A 19,468-nucleotide genomic window follows, 5' to 3' on the forward strand; every position below is an offset into this window, starting at 1 on the left:
TAATTTCCAAAATTAAAGAGATCTCTTTTAATATTATAAAGCTTTTTAATTAATTTTTCTCGTTTTAAAGAGAGTCTTCAAATAGCAGCGGGAACGCGTATAGTTACAGCTACATTCTCCTTTAGCTTTCCTTCTCTCCATCGGTGCTTCTTGAGTTTGTTCTTCTCGAGATCTGTGCCTCCGTGTTGCTTCTTCGTTCGAAACTTTTGTTCCGGAGGTTTTATCGATTCGCTCAGGTACGGATTCACCGAGCGACTAACGTTTGTCGATTACTGTATATTTATTCAACCTTGTAGATCTGAGTTGAGTTTCGAACTTTCGATTGATTCACTTTGATATACTGAAACTCTATAATGGTAAAACGTTGGCTCGTTTCTCACTAAGTCCATTGCCGAGTTTGTGAACATGATTCAAGAGAGAGAGAGAGAGTGCCCTGTTTTTTACTTTTTAATATAAAAATCGAGAACGGTTTCGTCGGTAGATACATTTAAGGAACCATGAACAACTGCAAAACAAAGTATAAGCGTTTCTTTGGACGTTTCTGTAACTTTTTCTTTATAATATCTTGGTATCTTGGTGTGTCTCTGTGTCAAGGCATTGCGTTTTGTATTCAGTTGTAGATATTTGGTATTATAGTTCATGAACATATATGCTATTGTGTCGCGTGACCAGATGCATATATTGATGGTTTTTCTGTTTTGGTATGTGTATTGTTTGCAGATATGGCGCCACCCATTGAGATTGCTGCTACCAAGAGCTATGCTGAGAAACAGGTTTCACTTCCTCTGCTTAATGAGAGGATTCTTTCGTCCATGACCCATAGATCGGTTGCTGCACACCCGTGGCATGATCTTGAGATAGGTATGCAGCTATTTAACGTAACGGTTCATTCTTTTGTACAGGTTCTTTGCTTCTAATACTAACAACTGTTTACTTTTTATTTTGCTTTGTTTTATAGGACCTGAAGCGCCAATAATCTTCAACTGTGTAAGTATATTTTGGCAACGTTCTTGATATTTTAGGTTGCAAAAAGGCATTAGGAGACGTTGCGCTTGTTCACTGCTTCTATAGGAATGATCCTGAGATCAGGGTTGAGGCTGTTGAATGATATTAACTGATGTCTATTGCCTGATTAGGAAACCTGTTTATGAGTTTAATCGTTGAGATGTTTCTTGGGGAATCATTAACAAATCATAGGGAGGGTATTATTGCAGGTGGTTGAGATAGGAAAGGGGAGCAAGGTGAAGTATGAACTCGACAAAACTACGGGTCTCATCAAGGTATTAGCTTCGTCGCAATAACTTTCTTTGCTTTCCTTTTCACTACTAGAGCCTTGCCATGGTTAAAATATTACATATTGTTTTCAGGTTGACCGTATTCTTTATTCGTCTGTCGTGTACCCACACAACTATGGGTTCATTCCGCGTACCCTTTGTGAGGACAATGACCCTATTGATGTTCTTGTCATTATGCAGGTAATCTCTTCTTTTTTTCCCATGTAACGTTGAGAACTTGTATAATTTATCAAGTACTGTTTTTATTGTTTCATATGTGCATCTGTTAAGCTTCGAAGAGGCTCAGTAGCTCAGCGTTTTACCTATAGGCTCTCCTGTATGTAGCCTAGGACTTAATGTAATGTAACAGAGTAGAGATGTTGCATCGGTTATAAACCATTTAGTGAGAGCTTGGCTTATATAGGTGTCTACTAATCAGTTTGGTTTGGTGAAACTGAGCTAGAAAAACAGTTTTACAGCTTATATATATGTAACAGTGACACTATCACCAGCTTCTTTTAGTCTGTCTTTTTTGACCATTAGAAAATACATGCCATGTGAATCATATTGAATTTGTTTACAGGAACCGGTGATCCCTGGATGCTTTCTCCGGGCCAAAGCTATTGGTCTTATGCCAATGATTGATCAGGTTAAAAACATTAACATCCTTGAATGTTAATATGTGTCATCTTATGTTCTCATAAAACCAATATGCTGTTTATGCTTTAAAAAGGGTGAGAAAGACGACAAGATCATTGCTGTGTGCGCTGACGATCCAGAGTATCGCCATTACAATGACATCAAGGAGCTTCCTCCTCATCGTCTGGCTGAGATCCGCCGTTTCTTTGAAGACTGTGAGTGTTCTTTCTTCATCTTCTTTCAACTTTGGTTCTCTAGGGATGGCATAAGATTAGGGGTGAATCAAAACTAAACCTGCCCATGACACATCCGTATATGAGACTCATACATACTCTTGGATTCTTGTCACAGATAAGAAAAACGAGAACAAAGAAGTAGCCGTTAACGACTTCCTTCCAGCAACCGCAGCCTACGAAGCAGTTCAGCATTCCATGTAAGCCTTTTTATAAGTGCATTTTCATACACAATGTAAAACATTGTGTCATAGAATAGCAGAATAATAACTCTTTTTGTGACATGTAGGGATCTCTATGCGGATTACGTCATGGAAACCTTGAGACGGTGATCTCTTTCACCACCCAAGCAAGCAAAATAAAGAAAGAACGTTTGCAAGTGCATTTTCACATTGTGTTTTGCTTGGCAAATGTGAAGTGTATACAAGAGTATAAATACTTACATATAATATGTTAGGATTCTCATTGGATATGTCCTTTTGTTGAATCTAGTAGATGATGCCGAAAAAACAAATTCAAAGAAACTAAGAACGTTGGTATTCTTTTACCCATTTTGTTTGTTCTTCTTCACTTGTGTATCTTTTTACCCATGGTAAAATGTTTTCTTATTCTTCGTCGTTATTACCATTATACCCTTATCTTGTACGAAATTACGTATTTACCCCTTGTTTACATCTAAAACCCTTATCGACCCCTAAAACCACTCGACGAACAAGGAGGGAGGAGGAGGAGGAAGAAGAAGATCGATTCGCGATTCCGCAACCATGAGCTCCTTCAATGGAAGCAGCAATATGGACAACCTTCTACTCCAAACCCTACTTGGACGCCTCCAGATTCGTCCTCCTCTTCTCTCTCAATCCCTAGAGGACCTCCTCTTCAAACCCGACGACAGCGACGTCGACGACGACGGAGATGATCGGAGCAGTCTTGATCGGGAAGAAGCTAGGCTGGAGAAGGAGCTAATCCGCGTCATCGTCTCGGGTCGAGTCGATTCTCTGAAGCCGAACTCAGGGCAGGCGGTGACGGTTAACGAGCACCACATCTGCGTTGGATTTCATGAGGATGAGGAATCGGATTATCGTGTGTGGGAGTGGCACGGACATATCATGCTTTTTGATGAAGAGAATGGGTATACGCCTGAGTATATCTACGGGAATTACTTCGAGAGGTTGCCGGTGAAGCTGCCGAAGAAGAAGGAAGCGAAAGAGGTTGAGAATTTGGGTCTGAGAGAGCTGATTGATGGTGGAGATGCTGCTGCTCGTGGTAGGGTTGTTCACAGGAACATCAACATCGGTTCCTCAAGGTTGGTTTCTCATGATTTTTACTGTTAGCTTGGTAATAAGACGGATACAAGTGTGGTTAGCTACCTACCTTTAATGTTATTTAAAAGTCTGATTCACTCTAGCTTCTTCAATAATTTTTTTTTGAAATTTTAAGACAGTAATTTCTGATAGAAGGACAAAAAAAATGGAAACTGGTAGTGTTTAGTCAGTTCCTAGAGCACATGTTTTGGTTACAGGAAAGTTCAATGTTTGGTTGTGGCCGTTGCATTTGGAATATGGTCATTTCACATATGATCAGTTAGTTCTTCTCATTTCATATAGAATGTTTGCAACTTTTCTTCACATTGCCTAGTTTATATCTGTGTATGGTTGCTTCCCAACTACGATCAAAACCCATGTTTCATATTCAAAGTCTGGCTTTGTTATTATTGCCTCCATGTCATTGCAAAGGTTGCGTTTTATTAATTGCTCTACTGCTGCTCCGCTTTGCTGACACACAATTTAGTGTTCACGGTATGAATAGTAAGACTTGGTATCCAAATCTTTTGCGTTCGCATACAGTTCACTATAGTTTCCAATGGTTTTTTCTTTTGCCAAGAAAACTCATTGACGATCTTGAGTACCATGTGGAAAATTATTAATTTCAATACTATATGATGTCCGTAGACGCCCAGATAGATATGCTTTGCCAAATTAAGTTCTAAGGCAATACACATTAGATTTTTGGTGTGATAATCTACTCTTAGAGTATTTGTAATGCTATGTTTATGTTATATGCACTTCATAATCACTTTCTTCCAAGTATCTGTTAGATTAAATTTTTGTCTTGTTTCACTTTAAATTCCAACTACACCTTGGTTAATTTTGAGTTTGGATATCAGAAAAAGATTGAATCAATAACTGCATTTTACATGATTCATGTGAATTGGCAGGGCCTAAGTGTTACTTTGATCGGCTTGGCTGTAGAGGTTACATTGCTCATGAAGATTTCAGATGTGTGGAGTGTGGACAACTGGGAACAACAAAACATAACGCTGTGGTGGGTTTACGGCCTCTGTTCTGTTCTATTTAAACCAGTTAACCCATGGGTGAATCAGTTCCTTTAAAAACAACCACCTGAAGGTGTTTCTGATCCAAATTTACAATACATGTTGATGAACAGAGCCAACAAAAATTACATGATAATGGTCATTAAACTTTTCCCTTGTTTTGTTTATTGTATGTTCTTGGCCTGATCAATCACTCATTTCCCAGTATTGATGCATCTGTTTTTTAACTTCAGCTCCGTTACAACTATGAAAATATGAATATGAATGTAGTGTGAAAAAAATGTATACTACTTCGTTTACCAAATCTAATAACGACAACAAATAAGGGCCCGGCCAGGTAATGGGTCCTAATAAAAAAAGTCCATCAGAATAGTTAAAAAGATAGAGCCCATAAGCTTAAGAAAAAGAAAGTTCAGAACTAAAAAATTGCCAGCCGTTGATTTAAACACTTCCGATCTTCGCCACGTCATCGATTCGCGTCAAGCAGAGATAACCAATAAGAGTCAGCACAGGCTTCTATATAACAAATCTTCCCCTCCTTTACTTTTCAATCACAGACTCGCAGAACATTCGATCCTCTTTCAATCTCTAAAAAGTCTAATCTCTAAAAAAAAGTCATCGATAATGGCTCCCAAGGCGGCAGAGAAGAAACCGGCGGAGAAGAAGCCAGCAGAGAAGGCCCCGGCGGAGAAGCGACCAAAGGCGGAGAAGAAGATCTCGAAGGAAGGGGGAAGCGACAAGAAGAAGAAGAAGGCGAAGAAGAGCGTGGAGACGTACAAGATCTACATCTTCAAGGTCCTGAAGCAGGTCCATCCCGACATCGGAATCTCAGGGAAGGCGATGGGGATCATGAACAGTTTCATCAACGACATATTCGAGAAACTCGCCCAGGAATCGTCGAAGCTCGCGAGGTACAACAAGAAGCCGACGATTACGTCTCGGGAGATCCAGACGGCGGTTAGGCTTGTGTTGCCAGGAGAGCTCGCGAAGCACGCCGTTTCTGAAGGGACGAAGGCGGTTACCAAATTCACAAGCACTTAGGGTTTCTTTTTTTTTTTTATCTTGAATCTGATTCGCATGTTTAGATATAAATGGGATTCTCTGTCTTGATCTTTGGTTCTGGATTGTATTCAATTAGTGATATGGTTGAATGAACAGTTTCTCGTGTTAATGAATTTGATGCGGTTTCTCTTTTGCTTGAACTTATTGGATTTAATAAGCCTCAATTATTCAAAAATTCTTAGAATCATGGGTTAATTCTTCCAGTACGATCAGTTTCTTCTTCTTCATTTGTTTGCTTCCCTGGATCATGGAAGGGAATGCTAAACCTACTTTGATTAATTGCAAAATGTGTAACAAATTGATTTCGATATTGAGTACTAATACTGGATATGCGACAGTTAAGAATAATCATATCCCAAATTCCTTGCAAGTTGCAACAAAACAGAAACAGCCCTAGTCTTAAGCGGAACGTATACATCACATAAAATGCATAGTAGAGCAATTGTGAAAGGACATCACATGTGTTAGTGTAGAATTCACCAGGCAATTCAGATCCGTGAAATCTCATATATTTTTTTTTAATGAAAACTAGTCTCAATGGCTGGAAGACTGGAAGTTGGTACGAATCAATGTAATGTTCTGCCTTTGATGTAAACAGTAGTGAAATGTTTGTATCTCTGCTTTTATACAGATGCAGTGTGGTTAACTAGTCTGTTTTCAGCCATTGTAAGCCGTCCGAGAGAAACATGGCAAATCTGTCGAGAAGCTGAGCGCGTCATCCTTCACCCTCGATTAGGAAAGTGAAAGAGATGCAAGAGCACACACAACTTGAAGAAGATAAAAAGAGTTGGCAAGAGGGAATCAGCACTTTTGGATTTGTATCATCTTTTGAATTGGTTGAATTGAAACGTTTCTATCAAACGAATATCAGGCAAGACCCCGTGATTTTCAGTCACGTATGTTTAAAGGTTATCGGATAAAGATGTGTAAACAAACAAACACAAAATCATGTCATACTACTGGGCTTTTAAGGCCCACGCATTAGTGTACACGTGTACATTTCTGATTCGTTTTCAATAAAATGGCCACGTCTTTCGCCTTAGATGTTGTTGTTTGACTTTTCTTCCGCTATAAAATGATGTTCGATCCACCGTTCTTCTTCTCAAATTAGCTTCTTTTTTTCTAATCTGTCGTCCTGGGTTTTTGGGAATCTCATTTTGGATACGGTCAAGATCCGATCGTGGTTTCGATGATCCGACTTTAATGTTTTCAACCTCATTAATTTGATTGATTTTCCCAAGCGTCTGATTACTAGAGATCTCTGTTGGATTGGATCTGGTAGCTCTTCGATTATAGATAGGGTTTGGAAGGAAGAGCATAGAGATATATAATGCGGCTGAGCTCCGAGCTACTCATCTCTTTGGTTCCTTCGTTGACTTTTTCTTATTCTGGTTTATCTTCTAATCGTTTGAAACCTCTTCAAAAAAGTGATTGGCGTGGTAATCTTAGTTGAAGTTTCGTTCCTCTTATATCTTTTGCCTTTTGTTCCATCTCTCACGGTTTTCTTAGCTCGGTTTAAAAACAAAACTAATCAAAGAAGAAGAAGAAGAAGAAGCTTGTTTCACCAGTGATCTCTCACGGTATTTGAATCTTTCTTCGATAAAAATCTAGATTAGGTTAATCAGTGTGCCTTTTTGTTTCTCAAGATTTTGATTTTGTTTGTCGCAGTTACTGTTTGCTACAATTGGATATGAGCTCTGTTTGTGGTGGGTTGGATTACAAAGATGCAGAGTCCCACATCTCTGCTTCGAGCCCCAATAAATGTTCTAATAATGGTTCGAATCATGTCTCCGTTACCGGATCTGAAGATGCTCAAGAGTCTGATGGGGATGATAGTGGTAATATACACCAATATCTGAATGAAGAATCCAAAGACATCACCACAGAGCCTTTATTACCTCTCAAGTCTTCCGATGATGAAGTAGAAGACAAGAACCTTGCCAAGGACATGTTGTCTGAGAGTGTAAGTTGCCACCCTACTATAACCAAACCATATGATTGGAGAATTTACAAAAAAAAACATCTGAGAAAATCCCATTTTTTCAGATATAGTACCATTCTTGTATTGGTTATTGCTCTGTGATTTATTTCTAGGCTTTGTGATTAGCACTTTCTCCATATGTTGGTAGATTTTTATAGATTTTAGAAACAAAACAAACTAGTCTTAGTCGTAGATGCATGAAACATGTGAATATGATTTGAAGAAATTCGTTAAATCCGACAGACTTAACTGTCTGAATAACATTATTACAAGTATTATGATATACTGTCTGTTTAAAAGTATTATGATATATTGTAATGCTTTGTCTGGGTTTCCCTGTTTATGTTATAGCTGCTTCTACTGACTGGTGTTTTTCTTCTGGTAATCTAGCCACAGGTGAGTGCGGCTATTGTCATCCCAGCCATTAAAGGCAGCCGAGAGAAGCATGGCAAGTCCGTCGAGAAGCTGAGCGTGTCATGGGCTGAAGATGTGTATGATCCTCCACCTTCCATCGTCTCTCACACGAGGAGCAAGAAACAGCAGCAACATCAGAAATCAAAGAGCAGTTTGAAAAAGAGTGGAAAGAAAGGACACAAGGGAAGCAGTAGTTCATCATCATCATCGTCATCCCGTGGCAGCAAAGACAAGAAGTCCTCTTCTTCTTCTCGCAGCAAACACAGTCGTGATAAGTTTGGATGGGCAACACAAATGCCTATTGCAGCCGCATCTTCTTGAATCGTCTATGGCATATGACCATCTCTACTTTGCTATGTCTCCTCTCTCTCTCTGTCTCTCTCACTCGCTTTCTCTCTTGTTTATTTATATACATATATAAATAAAAGCTTTTGTGTGAAAACTTTTCTCGAGTTTCAGAACGATTTTTGTTTTTTATTGTACGGAATCGAGTTTGTTGTTATAAGAATTACCACTTGTTTTGTGTTAGATTGTGTATGGGTTTTTTTTTTTTTTTTTGATAGCAAACGGCTTTTCTATTATTCAAATTTGAGGTTCAAATTTGAGGTGGTCTGAGGAGCCAAACTTGTGTATTATTCATAATATTAAAACTATTATAAGAACACAAAATATCGCAAAAAAAAAGGGAGAAATATTCCAAACCCATTTCACACAAAAGGAAACAAGCTTACCAGAGGTGAGTTCGAAATGTACTTCATTTTATTTGTATTAGACTTTTTTTTTGTCTAACTTCGTTTGATATCTCACATTTTCCTCCTCAAATTAAGGATCACATTCATCTCGTATGTTTTCTTCTTTTGAGAATGCGTCTTCCATAACATCCTTTGAAAATGTTTTTCTCACAACATCACATGTTCCATGATCATCTTACGTTTCTGCTACATATTTCCTTTTCTACCTTAAAAGGTTTCAATCCTACTTGAAAAGTATTTTGGTCTTCTTGCAGATTTTCGTCGAACATGGCTCTGATACCAAATAAAATGAATAGAAAACGAAAGTGTTCAACCTAGTTTTAGGTCTTGAACGCACACAATAGCTCAATAAAGAGTTCCTTTTCTATCCTATTACACTTTGAATTGGAATTTTCCTTTTCCTAATCCTAATAACTTTTAATTAGTTATCCTAATTCACTCAAGGATAACTTTATTTTCTGGTTATCCTAATTCCTTTAAGGACAACTTCTTTTTCTTAATGATTTTCTTTTTATTGATGTTGAAGTTTATTTCCAACCGTTTATCTCATCACATGTTGTTTTTGGAAGAAGAAAGCAGCTCATAAGATACACTGATTTAGCCTGTAGAACTGATTTTATAAGTATTTCCTTCTCTCCTTGCGATAAAAACTGATTATACCAAGGCTTGATTTGAGCTTTTATCTTATCAATGTCTCCTTCAAATTCAGTAACTTTGCTTCGACCAAATGTTCTGGAAGACCCAAATATTTCCCTCCACCACCAACTTTATGAATTTGTAAAATATTCTGTACATTACCATGGACCACATGATCAATTTTCATACCAAAGACAACATAATTTTTTTTCAGATTAGCTTTTTGACCTGTGGTCTGTTCATATCTTCTCAATATCTGAACCATACACTGAGCGTCATTAATAGTTGCTTTGCAGAAAAATAGGGAGTCATCAGCAAAAAGGAGATGACTTACTACCGGACAATTTCTTGCTAGATTCATATCTTGATACAAATTTGCTTGCTGAGCCGTAACCAACATTTGACTCAAAACTTCTGCACAAAATAGGAACAAATATGGTGATAGTGCATCACCCTTTCTAATACCCCTGGTTGGTGTGAAATAGCCATATGGAACTTCATTGATCAAAACAGAATAAGATTTAGACTTTACACAGACCATGATTAACTGAATCCATCTTCTTTTAAACTCTAACACTTCAATAGCCGATTTCAAAAAGTTCCACTCAACTTTGTCATAAACCTTACTAATATCAGTCTTGATATTAGTTTTCAAAGCATGCATTTGTTCATGAGCAACTAAAATATTATTTGAAATCTGGCGATCTGGATCAAATGCAGCTTGTGAATCAGAAATAGTGACATCCATGCATCTTTGTAGCCTTAAGTATAGGATTTTAGATATCAGTTTATATGCCACTAAACATAAATCAATAGGACGATAATCACTCATAAACTTCGGTATCAAACACATATTGGTATGATTGATGTTAGGCTCCATCTCACCAGTCAGAAAGAAACTATGAACCATATTGCAGACATGAGTACCAATAACATTCCAAAACTGCTGATAAAAGGAAGCCGTAAAACCATCAGGGCCCGATGCACGATCAGAACCAATGAGGGATAAGACATCTTTAATCTCTGTATCAAAAACAGGACGAGTCAGATCTCTATTCATCTTTAAAATTCTTATCCAATAAACTACCTCTTAAACCAATTTATCTGATGTAATAAATTTTATAAAAGATTTTCACAGATAACTGATGTTGGCTGAAGTTTTTCTCACGTTATCAATGGAGGAGACACTGGTAAAGCTAGTGAATATGGTGATGCACTGATGCATAAAGTGAAATTCTCAGAAGGCTTTGGCTACTCTTGGTGGTGTCTTAGACAGTTGCCAGCAGAGGAGAACCTTCCCGTCAAGATGCTGAATCGCTGATACCTTCGAGAAGAATTCCCACTTTCCAGTTGAAAATAAATTAAAATTGTGATTGCAGTTGAAAATGAATTAAAATTGTGAAAGACTATCTGAGAATCTTTAGCATAAATAGTCTGTTATGGATCTTATACAAACATGCAACTCCTTACAAAAAAGAAGAACTATCAACTGCTAACTTATGAAGAAAAACAAAGACATGTGTGGTAATGGATAAAAATTGTTTAAAGATGATGACCAATCTTCAATTTATATTCGGACTTAATTAATTATACACTTCTTTTCACAGGCATTCACTTATCACCTGCAGAATGATATCATAAATATTAGCATTATTGCGATATGACAAAACCTCCACACTACACTAGATAAGCTAAAAGCTTGCTTGCTTACCTTTACTGAAAGCCTCCACCAGTCCAAGCGGTGTTTGATTTCCCGTTGTGACCAGCGGATTTCTTGTCGCCGGCACTTTGGTAATAAACATCATCTTTGGGATCATCCCAACCGGTCCAGCCATCATCATCATTAGAAGCTGATGACCCCTTTGAAGCTACTGCCTCCTTCTTCTTACTCTCATTCTCTCCCCAATCGTCCCAAGAATTTGACTTATGAGAATTGTTGTAATAACCACTTGATGATGACTGTGACCCTCTTCCTTCAACAGATGGATTCGCTGCTTTGTTCCCATTTCCAAAGTTTTGGTAGTAACCATTGCTCTCACTTTCGTTACGCTGGTTCCAGCTTGTTGTTTTTCCTTCTTTAGTGTACTCTCCGACCTTCTGTGACGCAATCGCCATTACTCCTTTCATGATCCCCCATGTTCTCTGTCCTATTTCTGTTGTCTTACTCGCTACTACATTTACAGTTTCACTCACCTTGTGATCATACCCACCTTCCTTAACCTGCAAGAAAAAAAATGGTTTCTTTATCTGATTTGACATTACTTCAGCAAAACTCTATCGTGGTAAACAAGAAAAGTAAAGAGATCCCCCAAGAATTGTGCTCTATACAGAGTTACAAAGAATCTTCAATAGACATGACACTAAATCTATTACATGACAGTGTAGAAAATGGGATAACTGGCACCCAGATGAGAGATTAAGCTAAGAAAATCAACATAGATACTCGATAACAAGGCTAGAGATAGATCCAAGAACTGTATAGAGAGCATCCAAGAATTGTGCTCTATACAGAGTTATAATCTACACTAGACTGGACACTAAATCTCTTATATAAAGATGTTGGAAATGGGATAACCTACGCCCAGATGAGAGATTAAGCTTAATCAGCAACTTATGTAAACCAACATAGATACTAGTACAGATAGAAACCACAAACTTCATGTTGACCCAAATCAAATATAGCCTTTCAATGGTTATGAATTATCATAGGAAATTAAGCACAATAAAAGTGTTACAAGTACCTTGGAAGTGAACTCCTTGGTTCCTGTCTGAACAACACTTGCTGCAGATGCAGCAACCATAGACAATCTTCCAAACCCCTAAACCCATCACATCTACATTATCATCATGACATCATCCCATTCAAGAAACGAACCGAAACAAAAAAAAAATCCAAATCACCTGAGAAACAACTGAGTAAACATCATCCTGCTGATTACTTCTCGGCACCGAACCCGAGCCTGATCCAAACCCTACATACTTGCCTCCCTGCGAAGGAGGAAGTCCCTCAGGCTTAGACTCATTCTCCGCCATCCTCCTAGCAAAGAAACTCTCCTTCCCCGCAGCAGAAGCCTCAAGCTGCGACCTCGTATAAATATCCTCCGACGACTTCGACTTCACCGGCGCACCTCCTCCTCCTCCTCCCAACCCCCTAAAATCATTCTCCGATTGATTCCGTCTCATATCCGTTCTTGATCGGTACGAATCATCGTTCCCCCAACTATCCCATCCTCCGTTACCTCCGTTACCTAACGGCGGCTTCTTCTTATGCATCCCCCAACCGCTTCCTTAACAACTGGCGGATCACTCCATGGCTTACCTGATACAATGAATTACAATAAAAGCCACGTCATCAACAAATATAGCAACAGAACTGATTCATTTAAATCATCCAAAAATATCTGAAAGTTTGTTAGATCATCTTTCTTCAATCATACGCGTAGCCTCTATCGTTACCTTCCGCTAACGCCTGGACCCGGTTTCGATACACGGCGGCGGCGTTTGAATTGTACTTGGAGACGATATCCGTCTCCTTGGCGATACCGTACTGCGCGAGGAAGCTGTTGAGCCGCTCGTTGCCTCCTGCTTCCATCTTCTTGATCTGGATCTCTGACCACGAGTCCATGGTGACGGATCTGACGAAGGAGATGTGTACGCCTAGTCCTCGGTGCTTACCTGAGCACTCTAGGCACATGAAGATTCCGTAGGAGACTGACGCCCATTGCGGATTCTTCTGAGCGCAGTCGACGCATACTTTGTTGTCCGGTTGAGATTGGAGTGTACGTAGCTTTCTCGCCGCCGCCGCCATAGTTCCCGGAGCTCCGAACACTGATCAATCTGATGATTCGGGTCGCAGACTTGTGGAGCTGATAAATGTGTAGTTGGGGGTACGTGTGCTTGGCACGTGCGAGGTTCCTGGCACAGCTTCTCAAAGAGGCATAACGAGACTGACGTTATATAATTAAGAGAATCATATAATCATAACTATTTGAAGAAATAGTGTGAATCGAGATTCCAAAACTGCAGAACCAATCAAAATCCATATTGAGTTAAAATATGTTTTGTGAGACCTATTTTTAGTTTAAAATTAAAGTGTGTGTGGCTTACTTTAGTTTCAAGTTGTAAAGTTTATGGATGAAGAAGGATACTTTGAGAAAAGATTGAACCTGCTGAGCTGTGTCCTAGTCGTTTGTCACTTGCATTATGTTGTTTTCCTTGTCACTTGCGTGTAAAGCCAAAGCATACACATTATTTGATTTTGAGGACCTATTTAATTACATGTAAACCAAACTCAACACACCTATAAAGTGTCATCAATCTGAGTGAAACCTACCATTTATCTAGCTGTTTTTTGGTTGGTCCCAAGTATAAGATCGCTGTTGTTTTTTTGAACAATATGATCACTGTTATATTACTAGAAGACCTAAATAGTACTTGGCACTTGGGACCTGCCAGTAAAGGGTTTTAAAAAAATCTCTCTCCACAAGGAACCGAGTAATTTAGAAAAATGATTTTGCATCAGTGGAGTAAATTGACTATTCAATTATCTACAGTTTACTAATGGTTTACATTAACAAGATGCATAATCACGCTTATTTATATGCAGAACGCTCTTTCTACAATTCTTACCACTTTAACCATTAAGGTAACGTTCAACTGGCTACATCAATCTTTATTTTATTCATACATTTGCATCTCCATTAATAGTTAGGGACGACTCCTTAACAATTTTTGAAACCGCAATCTCTTCTACTTGAGGTTTGTTGTGTTGTTGAACCACAAGGATTGATGGGATGATGTGGTTGATCGAAGAGGCAAGCACGTCTCCGATACGACCTAACTCGGGATGTTCGGCCTGACGCTCAGCTAATGTCGCCACCTTGGCCGACGGTACCCTCCCTCTTCCAACCACTATGAGGTCAAAGTCTTGACTTTGCCCTATTGACAATATTTCTTGAATTATGTTGTTTGGTTCCTTTTCTTTGTATTCCACCGTTTCTTTCCATTTGCTCTTGAAATCTTTTAATACTCCTTCGTCTAGTTCCTAATTTTATATTTGCCAAACCAAGAAAAAAATGATTAAACACATCAACTTTGTTGACCTAAAAACCGGTTTGGTTACACAGATAAATCAAAACCAAAACCGAACCAAAAATCTAATTATACTAAAATGCCACATTATATAACTAGCAAGAATACAGCAATACCTTTTCTTTTTTTGGATCCACGTTGGTTGTCAAGCAGGTATAATACTTCTCCTTGCCTTTAGACGATGCTGGTCGTAACGTGACGGCGTTACTCCTCAGCGTTTCTCTCACGAAAAACCTAACAACGGTAACTTTAACAGCTTGATGCTCCGCCATCCTCCCTCCCAGCTCTAAAGCCTCACGGTCATCGGGCCCACCAAAGAAAATCACACCAACCCTTTCAACCACGTTCGACCCATCAAGACTCGAAATTTGGGGATCGAGAGACCCAAGCCCACGATCAACAAGAACGGCCACGGAACACGGTGCATTCTTCAAAACCCTCTGGTTAACTAATCTCCAACCATGGCCAACGTTTTCCGATACGTTTGCATCTCCTCTGTCTTGGTGGTGGTGGCCACGACCATGATCAACGTTCCATCGTTTGTGGAAAGGTAAAATGATCATTGTGACCCTTTTGGTCTCTGCCATGTGGCAAATATCTTCGTGCATTGTGTGTAAAGAAGAGACTGCGGTAATTGGGCGGACAGCGACTCGGCCTAATTGACGATAGGCTTGGAAACCTCCTACGACGCTGCTGTGACACTCGCCGTGACGGTGGACGAAAGGTAATCCGTCTTTACGGGCTCTTTGCACCATTATGATTGACGAGGTTCGTTCCGTTAGTTCCATGAGGTGCATGACGAACAGTTTTAGCCGCAGTATCTGCCAAAATAAATATGGTATAACCAAGATTAGTCCCAATCAGTTGAAATGATTTTTAATAAAATACCGTGGACGTAGAAATGATAATATATGCATGCATATATATAGAGCCTCCGGTTTTATATATGACCAAAAAAAAAGGTTAATTTTGAGTTAAAATTTGTAGAACCTCCAGATAATTTAAAACAGTAATGTGATGAACACAAAAATCCCTAAACCCTAAACCCTTGGATAAATCCTAAATCCTTGGGTAAATCCTAAACCCTTGGATAAATCATAAATTCTAAATCAAAAACACTGAACACAAAAATCATAAACCCTTGAATGTTTTAGCGTTTAGGGATTAGGATTTAGGGTTTCGGATTTAGGGTTTAGGGATTAGAATTTAGGGTTTAGGGATTAGGATTTAAGGTTTAGTATTTTGCTGACGACGTTAACAATATTTTTTAAAAAAAAACTTTTTTTTGTAACTATTATTTTTTTTACCTTTTTATTTTAAAAACATAATATAACTTGACAATATTTTGTTTCCTTTTTTAGAAGATATCAAATTTGAAATAATAAAATCCTATTGGTTGGTGAACTTAGAGGTTCACCTTAGGGGGTGAACCCAAGAATTACTCTATAAATAAACATTGTGTTTAATTGATTTACCTTAAAATTTGGTTATAGGCTAGCAGATACAATTTTGGGTAAATTTGTGTTAAACCCTAAACCTTAATCACTAAACCCTAAACCCTTGGATAAAGCCTGAACCTTTGGATAAATCATAAACTCTAAATCAAAAATATTTAAAATTAAACCCTAGAGTTTATGATTTATTCAAGGGTTCAGAGTTTACCCAAGGGTTCATAGTTTACCCAAGGGTTTAGGGTTTAGTGATTAGGATTTAGGGTTTAGTGTTATTAAAATTTAGTTTTTAGTGTATGATTTAGGGTTTAAGATTTTCCAACGTTTAGAGTTTATCCAAAGTTTAAGGTTTAATGTTTAGGGTTTAGGATTTATGGTATAGGGTTTAAAATTTTGCTGAAGATTTAACAATATTTATTTATTTATTTTTTGTAACTATTTTTATGTATTTTTATTATTTTATTTTAAAGATATAATCTAATTTGGATATTCAATTTTATTTCCTTTTTTAAAAGATATCAAATTTCAAATACTCAATCACTATTGGTTGGTGAACCTAGAGGTTCACCATAGGGGGTGAACCCAAGTATTTCGAGACAAAGGAAATTAACCTTGGTGGTTTGGATGGACTCGATGAGAGAGATGAGGGATGAAACATTGGCTCGACCATGGAGACAGACGAGGATGCGAAGCTCTTCCTTGGTGGAGTCTTCGCTAGACGACAAGTCCTTTAGTTTGTGGTTGGTGCCACGAGCCGGTTTGTAAATGGCCATTACAGTCGGAGTCGTAATGAACGTTGTGAAGAGTGCCATTAGCACCAGTATCGCAAATGTCTCGTCGTTTAGCACCTAGAATTAAACCAAACCCAACCCACCGCACATACGCTTGATCAGTAACGACATAACACGGTTTTGTTTTATATGCAGACATGCGGTCCTTATAAAAAAAAACATGATCGTATAACTTTAATGATTAAGCATGAGTCGAGGATCCAAATGTCCAAATGATGTTGCAGTTTAGTGGTACAATGAGGTCTAACCTTTTTCTCCTTGCCTATATTGAGTACAATGAGCTCCACCAAACCTTTCGTGTTCATCAAGCAACCAAGTGCCAAAGCCTCTCTCGCCGGAACTTTAACCATCACCGCCGCAGCAAAAGTTCCGACAATCTTGCCGGCACAAGCCGAAACCACGACAAGTCCCAACATCCCCCACGACTCAGCTCCTCTGATCTTTGCCACGTCAGTTTTCAATCCACTCGTCGCGAAATAAAGCGGTAAGAGTAAACCGGAGACAAAATCCTCAATCCGTTCAATCAATCGGTGACCGAACTCTCCGTCTTTCGGTATAGTTAAACCGAAAACAAAAGCTCCGAAAATCGAGTGAATACCGATTAGATCGGTCGCGAAACCGGAAACCATAACTCCAGATAAAGTCAAACACACGTAAGACTCACGTACGACGTCGTTTTCAGGAGATCCGCGTTTCGCGACCCATTTCATTCCGGGTCGGATCACGACCAACGTAAAAACAACAAACACGACACCCGATAACAGAACCCACAACGACACCAACGGACTCGTCTTCCCCCCACCGCCGCTACCCGCTAACGCAACCGCTAAAGCGAGCATAATCCACGCGGCTACATCGTTGAAAGCGGCTGCAGCCATCGCCGTTTCTCCGACCCAAGTCGTCAATAGCTTGAGCTCAGCTAAGATACGCGCGAGCACAGGGAAAGCTGTGATGGAGAGAGCCACTCCAATGAAAACGAGAAACTCGGCGTATCCGGTTCTATCGGCGGCGGTGTAGAGAGTGTTGCGGATCACAAAGGCGACTCCGACGCCGGCGAGAAACGGGAGTGTGATCCCGGCGGCTGCTATTCCGAAAGCGCGTTTTCCGCTGCGGCGGATGGATGATAAATCTAGCTCGAGACCGACGAGGAAGAGGAAGAAGAGGAGTCCTATGCTCGCAACGGACTCGAGTATAGGCATGCTCCATGTCGGGAATATACGGTGCATATACGCCGTGTTTCTACCTAAAGCTGACGGTCCTAACAATATCCCTCCCTTCAGAAAAATAAAGGATGATGGCAAATTCGTAAATAAGAAGGATGGCATAATTGTAAATTAGTGTGTGTTTAAGTGTAATTTTTACTTACGACTATCTCGGCGATGACTTTCGGTTGGCGGAGAGGTTTGAAGAGGAGGCCGAGGGAGCGACTGACGGCGACGATTAACGCCGTTTGGACGATGAGTAACGGAAAGGCGAAGTTCAAGGGATTGTCGCCTTGCCATGCTCCGTCAGAGGAGGTTTTCACGGCGGTTATGTTAAAGGCCATTTTGGAAATCGTTCTCTTTTCAGAAAGGCTATATTTAGTTCAAGTGACAAGAAGTTTTCGCGAAGAAATTTATTGGCAAACATTAAACCAACAAAACTTAAGATTCAAAAAGGTAATGATGTTTGTTGCTTACCTGCGTATCACCTGTGACTTTGAATAGCCCAGGTTTACGTATGAAACAGTAATTTGTTGACACATATACTGTGATGGTATAATCGTAAATTACTGCATGCAAGTTACACACAGCTTTTATGGTGTTTTGAACGTACAGCATATTGTTTTATCTGATAACACAGCATATGTTGCCAAAACGACAATTTTGTATAACAAATTAATTAATTCTTCACAGCATGGGACAAAACTCACCTCACAAAGAGGAAACTGCAAAATTATAGACTGACATATCAGCGAAGTGGGAATCATCATATGAGTCGCACGTGGAACGCGAGACACCGTCTTTGACATATGCTACGTCGGCGTGATTGGGTTTTAGCAAGTGCATCCAGGTGACACGTATCATAATTCTATCCCTTTTTAAAATATAGTTTTTCATTAAATAGATTTGTTGATTTTTCAAGAATTGGCACTCTGTTATGCTGTGTATTTACGACTTTCATAACTTCTAGCTGTGTTCACGAGTCTAAAAGACTCAAACTATGGTGGCATTGGCAACGCCAGTTTTGAACTTGTAGAATATAAATAATGTGAAAGTAGTGACTAAATTTCGTTACATTATTATGATTTTCTTTTAGCGAACTCTCACAAGATTCGATATATTACTAATCAAACTTTAGTTCAACTCATTGCATTTGCCATCGTTCACTTCCTTATGTTTGATAAAAAAAAAAAGACCCTTCTTCCTCCACTCCTACACCACACACAATTCGGATAATATACGGTTAGATCTGCTATGCCTATAAAGAAAATAGAGTGTTCATAAACATAAGTCACTACATAAAAAATATTTATAATGCGATCTGGTCGAGTACGAAAATTCAGATTCTTAATAAATAGTGTGTTCATATAATCATCATGTAACGTTTTTATTTCGGGTCTTTCATAATTTTTTTTTGTTGGGCCATAACATCTTTAGTCCAACATGTATAGTAACCAAAAAAGGATTATAGTAAACATTTTCCGCGTTTTGGTACATTTTTATTGGTCAACATAACTTTTAGTCCAAAAACCTTATCGTGCGCATTAATTAGTTTTCACAACCAAAAGGAAAGAGCCATTGGTCAAAATGTCCTTGTGGGGATTCGAACT

General features: G+C 38.9%; 5 protein-coding genes and 1 pseudogene across 6 annotated transcripts; 4 read left to right on the forward strand and 2 right to left on the reverse strand.

Annotated features, from left to right (window-relative positions):
• Positions 1-50: 50 nt before the first annotated feature.
• Positions 51-2,756, forward strand: LOC106366144 (soluble inorganic pyrophosphatase 4). The gene is made up of 9 exons (XM_013805706.3): positions 51-236; positions 721-861; positions 959-987; positions 1,215-1,280; positions 1,368-1,475; positions 1,858-1,923; positions 2,008-2,128; positions 2,265-2,346; positions 2,436-2,756. The coding sequence occupies exons 2-9, from the start codon at positions 723-725 to the stop codon at positions 2,476-2,478; spliced, it is 654 nt and encodes a 217-aa protein (XP_013661160.1). The 5' UTR covers positions 51-236; positions 721-722; the 3' UTR covers positions 2,479-2,756.
• An 81-nt stretch (positions 2,757-2,837) lies between these two features.
• On the forward strand, positions 2,838-4,685 carry LOC106366147. The gene is made up of 2 exons (XM_048741117.1): positions 2,838-3,449; positions 4,362-4,685. The coding sequence occupies exons 1-2, from the start codon at positions 2,911-2,913 to the stop codon at positions 4,366-4,368; spliced, it is 546 nt and encodes a 181-aa protein (XP_048597074.1). The 5' UTR covers positions 2,838-2,910; the 3' UTR covers positions 4,369-4,685.
• Positions 4,686-5,012: 327 nt separating this feature from the next.
• Positions 5,013-5,653, forward strand: LOC106366148 (histone H2B.8). The gene has a single exon (XM_013805712.3). The coding sequence runs from the start codon at positions 5,103-5,105 to the stop codon at positions 5,517-5,519; it is 417 nt and encodes a 138-aa protein (XP_013661166.1). The 5' UTR covers positions 5,013-5,102; the 3' UTR covers positions 5,520-5,653.
• A 937-nt stretch (positions 5,654-6,590) lies between these two features.
• Positions 6,591-8,463, forward strand: LOC106366146 (zinc finger Ran-binding domain-containing protein 2). Of its 2 annotated transcripts, none has more exons than XM_013805710.3 (3): positions 6,591-7,120; positions 7,209-7,503; positions 7,912-8,463. In XM_013805710.3, exons 2-3 carry the CDS (start codon positions 7,231-7,233, stop codon positions 8,254-8,256), a joined length of 618 nt encoding a protein of 205 aa, XP_013661164.1. In that variant the 5' UTR covers positions 6,591-7,120; positions 7,209-7,230; the 3' UTR covers positions 8,257-8,463. The 2 variants fall into 2 exon arrangements, with proteins under 2 accessions (XP_013661164.1, XP_022548072.1); XM_022692351.2 differs by having other exon boundaries at positions 6,617-7,120; positions 7,918-8,463.
• Positions 8,464-10,713: 2,250 nt separating this feature from the next.
• LOC106366140 lies at positions 10,714-13,393 on the reverse strand (annotated as a pseudogene).
• A 543-nt stretch (positions 13,394-13,936) lies between these two features.
• Positions 13,937-19,460, reverse strand: LOC106366138 (cation/H(+) antiporter 20-like). Its single transcript, XM_048741114.1, has 5 exons — positions 18,023-19,460; positions 16,905-17,930; positions 16,477-16,713; positions 14,531-15,235; positions 13,937-14,367 (listed from the first exon to the last, which is right to left on the reverse strand). Exons 1-5 carry the CDS (start codon positions 18,200-18,202, stop codon positions 14,005-14,007), a joined length of 2,511 nt encoding a protein of 836 aa, XP_048597071.1. The 5' UTR covers positions 18,203-19,460; the 3' UTR covers positions 13,937-14,004.
• Positions 19,461-19,468: the final 8 nt, after the last annotated feature.

The sequence above is a fragment of the Brassica napus genome, chromosome A9, assembly GCF_020379485.1.
Source record: "Brassica napus cultivar Da-Ae chromosome A9, Da-Ae, whole genome shotgun sequence".
Taxonomy (NCBI): Eukaryota; Viridiplantae; Streptophyta; class Magnoliopsida; order Brassicales; family Brassicaceae; genus Brassica; species Brassica napus.